Consider the following 13,526-nt stretch of genomic DNA (forward strand, 5'->3'; position numbering starts at 1 on the left):
TTCCTCTACTAAACCTACAAAGCAGGCATTATCTGGCCCCATCTAGCCTGAGCTTCTTTTAATTGCCTTTCTGTGGTAGAGTTGACTTCTGGAAAATAAACTTACCAACAACCTGTTTCCATTTTCCTGAGCTTTTCACACAATCCGCCTGAACTAGAGTGTTTAGCCTTGGAGATTAGAAAAAGAAAAAAGTCATTACATTGCAGGAGCTTTGAAAAAAGGAAAATAGAGAAATGTCACCAATTGTCCTTCCTCCAAATCTTTTATTGTTAGCCTTGGGGTACATGTTTCTCACAATCTTAAGGTGGGTGTGGCCAGCAATGGATATGTGAAGTTAATGTCTCCTCTTGAACTCAGATTTGGCTACAGCTGTGAGAAGATAAGTGGTTCAAATTAGATTTCAAGCACCCTCTGAGCAGTGAAGACAGACTCAGATCCTCCTCCCTAGCTCCTTTCCATCAGAGGAGGATTAGCTTTCTTCTCCTGGGCCTTCTCTGCAGGGCAATGGCATCAGAAGGTGGCTGGAAGAGTGGTGGAATGTTTATCTTGCCTTGGCTTAAACTGCATATCTCAGGATGATAACATAGCTATGGCAATGCTACATATCAAACCATTTGTCCGGCCAGATTCCATCCACCTGTTCAAAACTGTTTTTGAATCATTGTATGTTTTAAACCAAAATATCCCATAGTTACTACCTGGTGTGTGAGAATGGGTGGGGTGAGGCAGGACTTTTTATCACTTTTTTCTTTATCACTTTTGCAGTGATAAAGAGTTGCAAGGTTGACACTTGTATTTGCTTCTGTCCTTCATCTCAACCAACTTTAAACAATCACAAATTCAACTCTAAAATAAGTATTCGTTAAATTTCCCTCTTTATGGTGGTTCATCTCATCAAACAGACTTTAAATTTCTTCCTGGAAAGCCATCCTTTTCATGCCAAGAACGATTCTTTTTCTCCTAGTGAACAGCAAGAGGAACTAGCGAGGCATTATGAAAATGTTGTCCTGTCACTCAACCATGTGATGAAAGAAAAAGCCACTACCACGGTTTACATCAGTGAGACTGATACCAAAATTAACTCAGAGAAGAAAGAACTAGAATTGCAAAAAAGATATATTCAAGAAGTAGAGGAGCAAATGGAAAGAGAAAAAGCTGAATATTTGGAAAAAAAACAAAAATTGAGTCAAGAGGTAAGTGGCATGATTTATTTTTTTTTTTAAATACAGAATTGTACAGAATTGAGGGCAGGAAATGAGAAATCACTTATTTGTCCTTGAAGCTAGCAAGCATTCCCGTGGTATCTTCCGCAGGAATAGAGCAGAGGCTCAAGGACACTGGAGCCCGTGGGGAAGATGTTTGATTGTGTAGCGGCATCTGAGTTCATGGGAAAGAATATGAGTGACATGAGTGGTAACACTGGGGTGGCCCCTTGCTTATATGCAGCACTGTAGGGACTAGGAATTTGTTTCTGTGTCACTTGGTTGTCTCTGCAGACAGGATCAGTGAGTTCAGCTCTGCCGGAACTGATGTCGAAACCCGAACTCTGTGCACCGTCACCCCATTGAGTCAGAGACAGAGTTTTGGGTGAAGTAGAAAAGAATAGCTTTATTGCTTTGCCGAGAAAAGGGGGCTACAGCGGGTTAATGCCCTCAAAACTGTGTGTCCCCAGCCTGGGTGGGTGGGTGGGTTGTGAGGGGAAGGGTTGCTGATAAGGATCAGGGCACGTGTGGGGCCTGCATCCCTTCAGCCCAGAGATCATCTGGAGTCTGGTGGTCTGGTGATGGCTTCTGCGGTTCTGAAGGTTATCGAACTGTGACCTTCTCTCTGGAATGAAGAGTGCTTCAACAGATAGTTAGCATCTTCCATTTGGTGCAGGTTTTAGTGCTATAAGAAGAGCTCAAAGATATTGTTATGTGTGTCCCTTGAGGAGGAACCAGGACCCTGCCCCAAGGTTGCACTATTGTTTCCTCACTGCTTCTCCCTTGTCTCTGGATCCCCTCCCTTCCCTGATTAGCAACTGTTTAAACCTGCTCTTTGGAACTCAGGGAAGGTCATGGAGGCTGACTAAAACTTATTTCCTACAAACAAGAAACAGGGGACAGGGAAAGACTTTTGTGCCCAGGAATCCCAGAGTGTACTGCTTGGTTTCAGAACTTGTGCCTCTTACTGAATGAATCCAAGAGGAGAGGCCTGCAGAGGATCTAGGCAGAGCCAAGGGCCCTGTCGACTGAAAAAAAAAAAAAAAAAAAGCGCAACCTAGAAGTTGTGAATTATGTTGTATTTGAGGACCTTACTGAGGACTGTAGCCTGGGAAGGCAGCCTCTCAGATAGTTCTGAGGAAGTGTTCCAAAGTCGTAATGGAGGAGCCAGGATATGTAGACGTTTTCGCTGGGAAAAACCAGATAGTTCAACATCAAAAGATTATTGCTAATCACAAAAAGACAGGCATCTCAAGGTAATGATTTTAGTGATTTTTTTTTTTTTTTTTTGCGGTACGCGGGCCTCTCACTGCTGTGGCCTGGCTCACGGGCCCAGCCGCTCCGCGGCACGTGGGATCCTCCGAACCCCCTGCATCGACAGGCGGACTCCCAACCACTGCGCCACTAGGCAAGCCCTTAGTGCTTTTTTATGTATGGAAAGATGCAAGAGTCTGGGCTCATTGAAATCATTCCTTTGATATGCATCTTAACTACCTAGGGTCAGTATCCTGTTTTTCTCCATCCTGAAGCCCCTCAGGGCACACCCTCAGGCTGAGGCTGCACAGTGGCTGATGGCTTGATGGTGAGCAACATTTGTTGTTTATTGAAATGGCAGGCCACATTTTTTTGTCCACAGCCCCAACAGAGAAGGGTATTTTGAGACCAGCAATTTTGTGAGGGTCAGTGGTGATAGCTACTGCATCCTGAATTCTAAATAATTCACCCTCAGAATGGCCTCTGATTGATTCCTCTTTGTTCTGCTTCCGGTTGCCCCAGGGGAAGCAGGGCTATCTCCGTGCTAGGTGTTCTAGCAGCAGCCTTCTTTTCCTCAGTGCAGTGAGGGCCTAGCCCAGGATGGAAATTGCTGTTGAGCTCCTGGTGCTGTCTTCTGCATAACTGGCATAACTATACAGGAAATTGGACCTGGGCTTGCGACTCTGCTATATTAAATATGCATAAAGATATATATATATGTATAAAGAAAGAAAAGAACATTTATTAAATTGCACTTCTTGAGTCTTAATTAAAATTTAGTAGAATACAATCTGGCAGTGATCAACATTTTGATGCAAGCGAGAAGTATCACTCCCTGGGAAGTGCAAGCCCCTGGGACAGACTGCCAAGTGAGGGTGCTTGGCTTCACAAAGGAAAGAATTCAAGAGTGAGACAAAGTAAAGGGAAAGCAAGTTTATTTAGTGAGATACACATTCCTTAGGCAGAACGCTGACCTGTCTCAGAAAGGGAGAGTGGCCTCAGAGTGTGCGGGTGGTTAGTTTTTACGGGCTGCGTAGTTTTATATGATAACAAGTGGGAGGAATGTTCTATTGCAGTATTTTGGGGAAGGGGGTGAGGATTTCCAGGAACTGGGCCATTGCCTTCTTTCTGGCCTTTTATGGTCAGCCTGGGAACTGCCATGGTGCCCTGTGGGTATGTCATTTAGCATATGCTAATATATTACAATGAGTGTATAATGAGGCTTAAGGTCTACTGGAAGTCAAATCTTCCACTGTCCTGGGCCTATTTGATTCTAACCAGTTTTGGGTGGTTTTTTTTGGCTGCATTGGGTCTTCGTTGCTATGCTCGGGCTTTCTCTAGCTGTGGCGAGCGGGGGCTGCTCTTCATTGTGGTGCGTGGGCTTCTCATTGCTGTGGCTTCTCTTGTTGTGGCACACAGGCTCTAAGCGCTCGGGCTTCAGTAGTGATGGCACGTGGGCTCAGTAGTTGTGGTGCACGGGTTTAGTTGCTCTGTGGCATATGAGATCTTCCCAGGCCAGGGCTCGAACCGGTGTCCCCTGCGTTGGCAGGCGGACTCTTAACCACTGTGCCACCAGGGAAGCCCCTAACCAGTTTTTAGAGTATCCTGTTTTTCTCCAATGGCTTTGTCCCCTTCCTCATTCTTTTAATGGTTTTGCCCTGCTCTCTTCCTTCATCTCAATTTGGTTCTTGGGATGATTGGTTTCATGATAAGACTATTCATAAGTTCCAGTCAGGTCTGAGAGTCTCTATCCTTTAAAGTGCCCCTGTCTTCAGAAACAGTTTTACACTAAAACCATGGATCATTTTTCTTAAGTATAGACACCTCAGCCCTAGTCATCCTCAGAACAGGCACTTTGTGAAGTCACTGGCAAAGAGTCCCTTGGGCAGTCTGCAGCCACTAAACAGAATTTGTAAAAGCCTGGTTCCCTGGACCTTTTCCAGGGATGAAGCCAGCTGTTAGCCTGCACTGCAGTAGTGGAGTCAACTGAAATTCCTGACTCCTATCATTGGACTAGACCTTGCTTGGATTTTTTTGTTATTGAAATGAAATAGAATCAGGACAACAAGGACCAAAAGGGGTTTTCCTGTTTTCATTCTCTACCCACAGCAATGATGAGAGGACTTCATTTCACCCACTGTTTCCAGCCCTCTGCTGGACTTTCTCTCTGAGCAGTCTGGAAGCCCCACACTGGAGGGGTTCACTGAAGTTATAGGAGCAGAAAGTGGGATGTGTCTGCATGGACACAGGGGAGGGACGATGTGCAGGGCAGTGTACGTTAGGAGTGGGGAGAGCCTTGTCCCTTTTCTTTACTTCCCCATGGGCTGAAACAATGGTCAGTAGTGGCATGGGATCTGACCTTTGCCCACCAAAAGGAAGGCTCCACCACGCAGGGATTTTGTCTGTTTTTTTTAATTGCTAAATTCTAGCATCAGGATCAGTGCCTCTTGCATGTTGTAGGCACTCTATACTATTACTGTATTGAATGATTGAATTTCTAACTTCATTTTTTTAACATCTTTATTTGAGTATAACTGTTTTACAATAGTGTGTTAGTTTCTCCTTTACAACAAAGTAAATCACTTATACATATACATATGTTCCCATATCTCTTCCCTCTTGCATCAACCTCCTTCCCACCCTCCCTATCCCACCCCTCAAGGTGGTCACAAAGCACAGAGGTGAACTCCCTGTGCTATGCAGCAGCTTCCCACTAGCTATCCAATTCACATATGGTAGTGTGTATATGTCCCTGCCACTCTCTCACATCGTCACAGCCTACCCTTCCCCCTCCCCATATCCTCAAGTCCATGCTCTAGTAGGTCTGTGTTTTATTCCCGTCCTACCACTAATCTCTTGATGACATTTTTTTTTCTTCGATTCCATATATATGTGTTAGCATATGGTATTTGTTTTTCTCCTTCTGACTTATTTCACTCTGTATGACAGACTCCAGGTCTATCCACCTCATTACAAATAACTCAGTTTCATTTCTTTTTATGGCTGAGTAATATTCCATTGTATATATGTGCCACATCTTCTTTATCCATTCATCTGTTGATGGACACTTAGGTTGCTTCCATGTCCTGGCTATCGTAAATAGAGCTGCAATGAACATTTTGGTACATGACTCTTTTTGAATTATGGTTTTCTCAGGCTATATGCCCACTAGTGGGATTGCAGGGTCATATGGTAGTTCTATTTGTAGTTTTTTAAGGAACCTCCATACTGTTCTCCATAGTGGCTGTATCAATTTACATTCCCACCAGCAGTGCAAGAGGGTTCCCTTTTCTCCACACCCTCTCCAGCATTTATTGTTTCTAGAGTTTTTGATGATGGCCAATCTGACCGGTGTGAGATGATATCTCATTGTAGTTTTGATTTGCATTTCTCTAATGATTAATGATGTTGAGCATTCTTTCATGTGTTTGTTGGCAATCTGTATATCTTCTTTGGAGAAATGTCTATTTAGTTCTTCTGCCCATTTTTGGATTGGGTTGTTTGGTTTTTTGCTATTGAGCTGCCTGAGTTGCTTATAAATTTTGGAGATTAATCCTTTGTCCGTTGCTTCATTTGCAAATATTTTCTCCCGTTCTGATGGTTGTCTTTTGGTCTTGTTTATGGTATCCTTTGCTGTGCAAAAGCTTTTAAGTTTCATTAGATCCCATTTGTTTATTTTTGTTTTTATTTCCATTTCTCTAGGAGATGGATCAAAAAGGATCTTGCAGTGATTTATGTCATAGAGTGTTCTACCTATGTTTTCCTCTAAGAGTTTGATAGTGTCTGGCCTTACATTTAGGTCTTTAACCCATTTTGAGTTTATTTTTGCGTGTGGTGTTAGGGAGTGTTCTAACTTCATACTTTTACATGTACCTGTCCAGATTTCCCAGCACCACTTATTGAAGAGGCTGTCTTTTCTCCACTGTATATCCTTCCCTCCTTTATCAAAGATAAGATGACCATATGTGTGTGGGTTTATCTCTGGGCTTTCTATCCTGTTCCATTGATCTATATTTCTGTTTTTGTGCCAGTACCATACTGTCTTGACTACTGTAGCCTTGTAGTATAGTCTGAAGTCAGGGAGGCTGATTCCTTCAGCTCCATTTTTCGTTCTCAAGATTGCTTTGGCCATTCGGGGTTTTTTGTGTTTCCATACAAATTGTGAAATTTTTTGTTCTAGTTCTGTAAAAAATGCCAGTGGTAATTTGATAGGGATTGCATTGAATCTGTAGATTGCTTTGGGTAATACAGTCATTTTCACAATGTTGATTCTTCAAATCCAAGAACATGGTATATTTCTCCACCTATTTGTATCACCTTTAATTTCTTTCATCAGTGTCTTATAGTTTTCTGCATACAAGTCTTTTGTCTCCTTAGGTAGGTTTATTCCTGGATATTTTATTCTTTTTGTTGCAATGGTAAATGGGAGTGTTTCCTTAATTTCACTCTCAGATTTTTCATCATTAGTGTATAAGAATGCCAGAGATTTCTGTGCATTAATTTTGTATCCTGCTACTTTACCAAATTCATTGATTAGTTCTTGTAGTTTTCTGGTAGCATCCTTAGTATTCTCTATGTATAGTATCATGTCATCTGCAAACAGTGACAGCTTTACTTCTTCTTTTCCTATTTGGATTCCTTTTATTTCTTTATTTTCTCTGATCGCTGTGGCTTAAACTTCCAAAACTAGGTTGAATAAGAGTGGTGAGAGTGGGCAACCCTGTCTTGTACCTGATCTTAGTGGAAATGGTTTCAGTTTTTCACCATTGAGAACGATGCTGGCTGTGGGTTTGTCATATATGGCCTTTATTATGTTGAGGAAACTCCCTCTATGCCTACTTTCTGCAGGGTTTTTATCATAAATGGGTGTTGAATTTTGTCAAAAGCTTTCTCTGCATCTATTGAGATGATCATATGGTTTTTCTTCTTCAGTTTGTTGATATGGTGTATCACATTGATTGATTTGCATATATTGAAGAATCCTTGCATTCCTGGAATAAACCCCAATTGATCATGGTGTATGATCCTTTTAATGTGCTGTTGGATTCTGTTTGCTAGTATTTTGTTGAGGATTTTTGCATCTGTGTTCATCATTGATATTGGCCTGTAGTTTTCTTTCTTTGGGATGTCATTGTCTGGTTTTGGTATCAGGGTGATGGTGGCCTCATAGAATGAGTTTGGGAGTGTTCCTCCCTCTGCTATCTTTTGGAAGAGTTTGAGAAGGATAGGTGTTAGCTCTTTTCTAAATGTTTGATAGAATTCACCTGTGAAGCCATCTGGTCCTGGGCTTTTGTTTGTTGGAAGATTTTTAATCACAGTTTCAATTTCAGTGCTTGTGATTGGTCTGTTCATATTTTCTATTTCTTCCTGGTTCAGTCTCAGCAAGTTGTGCATTTCTAAGAATTTGTCCATTTCTTCCAGGTTGTCCATTTTATTGGCATAGAGTTGTTTGTAGTAATCTCTCACGATCCTTTGTATTTCTGCAGTGTCAGTTGTTACATCTCCTTTTTCATGTCTAATTCTATTGATTTGAGTCTTCTCCCTTTTTTTCTTGATGAGTCTGGCTAATGGTTTATCAATTTTGTTTATCTTCTCAAAGAACCAGCTTTTACTTTTATTGATCTTTGCAATTGTTTCCTTCATTTCTTTTTCATTTATTTCTGATCTGATCTTTATGATTTCTTTCCTTCTGCTAAATTTGGGGTTTTTTTGTTCTTCCTTCTCTAATTGCTTTAGGTGCAAAGTTAGTTGTTTATTCGAGATGTTTCCTGTTTCCTAAGGTATGATTGTATTGCTATAAACTTCCCTCTTAGAACTGCTTTTGCTGTATCCCATAGGTTTTGGGTTGTCGTATATCCATTGTCATTTGTTTCTAAGTACTTTTTGATTTCCTCTTTGATTTCTTCAGTGATCACTTCGTTATTAAGTAGTGTATTGTTTAGTCTCCATGTGTTTTTATTTTTTACAGATCTTTTCCTGTAATTGATATCTAGTCTCATAGCATTGTGGTCAGAAAAGATACTTGATACGATTTCAATTTTCTTAAATTTGCCAAGGCTAGATTTGTGACCCAAGATATGATCTATCCTGGAGAATGTTCCATGGGCACTTGAGAAAAATGTGTATTCTGTTGTTTTTGGATGGAATGTCCTATAAATATCAAGTAAATCCATCTTGTGTAATGTATCATTTAAAGCTTGTGTTTCCTTATTTATTTTCATTTTGGATGATCTGTCCATTGGTGAAAGTGGGGGTGTTAAAGTCCCCTACTATGATTGTGTTACTGTCGATTTCCCCTTTTATGGCTGTTAGTATTTGCCTTATGTATTGAGGTGCTCCTATGTTGGGTGCATAAATATTTACAATTGTTATATCTTCTTCATGGATCGATCCCTTGATCATTATGTAGTGTCCTTCTTTGTCTCTTGTAATAGTTTTTATTTTAAAGTCTATTTTGTCTGATATGAGAATTGCTACTCCAGCTTTCTTCTGATTTCCATTTGCATGGAATATCTTTTTCCATCCCCTCACTTTCAGTCTGTAAGTGTCCCTAGGTCTGAAGTGGGTCTCTTGTAGACAGCATATATATGGGTCCTGTTTTTTTTATCCATTCAGCCAGTCTGTGTCTTTTGGTGGGAGCATTTAATCCACTTACATTTAAGGTAATTATTGATATGTGTGTTCCTATTACCATTTACTTAATTGTTTCGGGTTGTTCTTGTAGGTCTTTTCCTTCTCTTGTGTTTCCTGCCTTGAGAATTTCCTTTAGCATTTGTTGTAAAGCTGGTTTGGTGGTGCTGAACACTCTCCGCTTTTGCTTGTCTGTAAAGGTTTTAATTTCTCCATCAAATCTGAATGAGATCCTTGCTGGGTAGAGTAATCTTGGTTGTAGGTTTTTTTCCTTCATCACTTTAAATATGTCCTGCCACTCCCTTCTGGCTTGTAGAGTTTCTGCTGAAAGATCAGATGTTAATCTTATGGGGATTCCCTTGTGTGTTATTTGTTGTTTTTCCCTTGCTGCTTTTAATATGTTTTCTTTGTATTTAATTTTTGACAGTTTGATTATTATGTGTCTTGGCGTGTTTCTCTTTGGGTTTATCCTGTATGGAACTCTCTGTGCTTCCTGGACTTGATTGATTATTTCCTTTCCTATATTAGGGAAGTTTTCAACTATAATCTCTTCAAATATTTTCTCAGTCCCTTTCTTTTTCTCTTCTTCTTCTGGGACCCCTATAATTCGAATGTTGGTGCGTTTAATGTTGTCCCAGAGGTCTCTGAGACTGTCCTCAGTTCTTTTCATTCTTTTTTCTTTCTTCTGCTCTGCAGTAGTTATTTCCACTATTTTATCTTCCAGGTCACTTATCCGTCCTTCTGCCTCAGTTATTCTGCTATTGATCCCATCTAGAGTATTTTTCATTTCATTTATTGTGTTGCTCATCGTTACTTCCTTCCTCTTTATTTCTTCTAGGTCCTTGTTAACTGTTTCTTGCAATTTGTCTATCCTATTTCCAAGATTTTGAATCATCTTTACTATCATTATTCTGAATTCTTTTTCAGGTAGACTGGCTGTTACCTCTTCATTTGTTAGGTCTGGTGTGTTTTTATCTTGCTCCTTCATCTGCTGTGTGTTTTTCTGTCTTCTCATTTTGCTTATCTTACTGTGTTTGGGGTCTCCTTTTTGCAGGCTGCACGTTCGTAGTTCCCTCTGTTTTTGGTGGCTGTCCCCAGTGGCTGAGGTTGGTTCAGTGGGTTGAGCAGGTTTCCTGGTTGGGGGACTAGTGCCTCTGTTCTGGTGGATGAGGCTGGATCTCGTCTTTCTGGTGGGCAGGTCCACGTCTGGTGGTGTGTATGTGGATGTTGGTAGCCTTATTATGATTTTAGGCAGCCTCTCTGCTAATGGATGGGGCTGTAGACCTGTCTTGCTCTTTGTTGGGCATAGGGTGTCCAGCACTGTTTGTTGCTGGTCCTTGAGTGAAGCTGGGTCTTGGTGTTGAGATGGAGATCTCTGGGAGATTTTCGCCATTTGATATTACGTGGAGCTGGGAGGTCTCTTGTGGACCAGTGTCCTAAGGTTGGTTCTCCCACCTCAGAGACACAGCCTTGACACCTGGCTGGAGTGCCAAGAGCCTTTAATCCACATGGCTGAAAATAAAAGGGAGAAAAAAATAGAAAGGAAAGAAAGGAAGGAGGAAGGGAGGGAAGGAAGGAAGAAAGGAAGGGAGGGAGAAAGAAAGGAAGGGAGGAAGGAAGAAAGGAAGGAAGGAAGGAAGGAAGGAGGGAAGTAGGAAAGAAAAGGGAAGAAAGGAAGAAAGAAAGGGAGAAGACAAAATAAAGTAGGGTAAAATATAGTTATTAAAATAAAAAATAATTATTAAGAAGAAAAATTTCTATTAAAGAAAAAAACCAAAAAAAATGGGTCGGTCTAACCCTAGGACAAATGGTGAAAACAAAGCTATACAGAGAAACTCTCACACAGCAGCACACACATACACACTAACAAAAAGAAAAAAGGGGAAAATAATTGTATATCTTGCTCCCAAAGTCCACCTCCTCAACCTGGGATATTTCGCTGTCTATTCAGGTTTTCCACAGATGCAGGGCACTTCAAATTGACTGTGGAGCTTTAACCTGCTGCTTTTGAGGCTGCTGGGAGAGACTTCCCCCTCTCTTTGTTCGCACAGCTCCTGGGGTTCAGCTTTGGACTTGGCCCCTCCTCTGCGCATAGGTCGTCCGAGGGCGTCTGCCCCTCGCTCAGACAGGACTGGGTTAAAGGAGCAGCTGATTCGTGGTCTCTGGCTCACTCAGGCTAGGGGGAGGGAGGGGCACGGATGCGGGGCGAGCCTACGACGTCAGAGGCCGTCGTGACGCTGCACCAGCCCGAGGCGCACCGTGCGTTTTCCCGGGGAAGCTGTCCCTGGATCCCGGGACCCCGGCAGTGGCGGGCTGCACGGGCTCCCGGGAGGGGCGGTGTGGAGAGTGACCTGTGCTCGCACACAGGCCTCTTGGTGGTGGCAGTAGCAACCCTAGCGTCCCACACCCGTCTCTGTTGTCCGTGCCGACAGCCGCGGCTCGCGCCCGTTTCTGGAGCTCCTTTACGCGGTGCCCTTAATCCCCTCTCCTCGCGCCCCAGGAAGCGAAGAGGCAAGAAAAAGTCTCTTGTCTCTTCGGTAGCTCCGCGCCCGTTTCTGGAGCTGCTTTCAGCGGCGCGCTTAAACCCCTCTCCTCGCGCACCAGGAAGCAAAGAGGGAAGAAAAGGCCTCTTGCCTCTTTGGCAGCTCCAGACTTCAACTGGACTCCCTCCCGGCTAGCTGTCGTGCACTAACCCCTTCAGGCTGTTTTCACTCTGCCAACTCCAGACCTTTCCCTGGGATCCGACTGAAGCCCGAGGCTCAGCTCCCAGCCCCGCCCGCCCCGGCGGGTGAGCAGACAAGCCTCTCGGGCTGGTGATGCTGGTCGGCACCGATCCCCTGCGGAATCTCTCCGCTTTTCCCTCCACACCCTGTTGCTGCGCTCTCCTCCGAGGCTCCGAAGCTTCCCCCCTCGCCACCCGCAGTCTCCGCCCGCGAAGGGGCTCCTAGTGTGTGGGAACCTTTCCTCCTTCACGGCTCCCTCCCACTGGTGCAGGTCCCGTCCCTATTCTTTTGTCTCTGTTTATTCTTTTTTCCTTTGCCCTACCCAGGTACGTGGGGAGTTTCTTGCCTTTTGGGAGGTCTGAGGTCTTCTGCCAGCGTTCGGTGGGTGTTCTATAGGAGAAGTTCCATGTGTAGATGTATTTCTGATGTATCTGTGAGGAGGAAGGTGATCCCCGCGTCTTACTCTTCCGCCATCTTCTCGCTCCCCCCAACTTCGTTTTAATTTAAGCCCTAAAGGGAAGTTTCTACCCTCCCCAACTCCTTCCTATTCTTTAATATAAATGTTAAAAGGAAGGAAGCCCAGAGGGGCTTCAAATTGGGAATTTGAGAACATGATAGGTTCTCCTTCCTTTTGTGAATAGTGTTTCTCAGGGATCCACAAACTTTTAATGAAAGGGGCCAGAGAGTATTAGGGCTTTGTGGACCATATGCAGTCTCAGTCACAACTACTCAACTCTGCCGTTTTAGCAGACCACTGAATATCTCTTAAGACACAGCTGCAAAACATTTCTACCAAATACTGCGCGCTTTTGAAACAAGCACAAGTAAATGGAGATAAGGATCCTTTAGCTGTCAGGGGCTGGTATGGGTGACAAAATGGTAAGTTGTTTAGGATTGTGAGCTGCCCTATCTTCAGTGATTTTGTTTTTGGTCTGTTTTACTTCTCATGAAATAATGTGAATTTCGATTTCCAAACAATTCTTAATTCCTTCCTTTGACTCTCCTGATGTGCTTAGCACACAGTAAATCTGGTAACAATTGCTATGATGTTTTACTAGTAAATTTTACAATGGCAGTTGCTTTTATAATTTGCTATTAATGATCATTGTTTCATTGTTCCTCTAAATTTACTAGTTCAACATTTTATAATTACAGTTTGGTCCTTGTGATTTATTATTTTTCCTCTGATGCTTCAAACTAAGCAAACCTGTTTTTTTTTTTTTAATTTGATAATACACTTAGATTGAATATGGTATACTTAAATATGAATTAAGTTGACAAAATTTTAAAAAAGATTTCCTAAACTGTGTTGTCCTCTTAAGCTTTTTGATTTGTTTATTATGTTTATCATACAGGTTGATGAATATAAAAAACTCTGTGAACTTAAGAGAAAGGAGACTTACAAAAAGAAGAAGGAATTGGATAGATTAAGGCTTAAAATGACAAAAATGAGAGAAACCCTTACTACCAGCACAGTGGTAAGAAAGAATAAACTATGTTTCTTCGAGCCCGACCCCAAGCACCTCAATATACACTGCCTTAAATACAACTAATAGCAGGTGGTTTTAAAAAGGAGCTGATTTTAATTAATCTTCATGCCATTCAGGGGAGAATGTTTTTGGCATGTTAATGTTTTCTGACATTTAAAGTGTTTTAGGGCAATTGTGTTTTCTTCTTTAGGAATATGATGGAAAGAAGGAAGTTTGGAATGCTTAGG

General features: G+C 42.3%; 1 protein-coding gene across 1 annotated transcript in view; it reads left to right on the forward strand.

The window, feature by feature from the left end:
* CCDC175 (coiled-coil domain containing 175) overlaps positions 1 to 13,526 on the forward strand; it is a 75,218-nt gene that overhangs the window by 9,973 nt on the left and 51,719 nt on the right. Inside the window, exons 5-6 of the mRNA XM_059059660.2 lie at positions 965 to 1,193; positions 13,165 to 13,287. Coding sequence (XP_058915643.1) covers positions 965 to 1,193; positions 13,165 to 13,287 — 352 coding nt within the window. The remainder of the gene's footprint in view (positions 1 to 964; positions 1,194 to 13,164; positions 13,288 to 13,526) is intronic.

Source organism: Kogia breviceps, chromosome 3 (assembly GCF_026419965.1).
Source record: "Kogia breviceps isolate mKogBre1 chromosome 3, mKogBre1 haplotype 1, whole genome shotgun sequence".
Classification (NCBI taxonomy): domain Eukaryota; kingdom Metazoa; phylum Chordata; class Mammalia; order Artiodactyla; family Physeteridae; genus Kogia; species Kogia breviceps.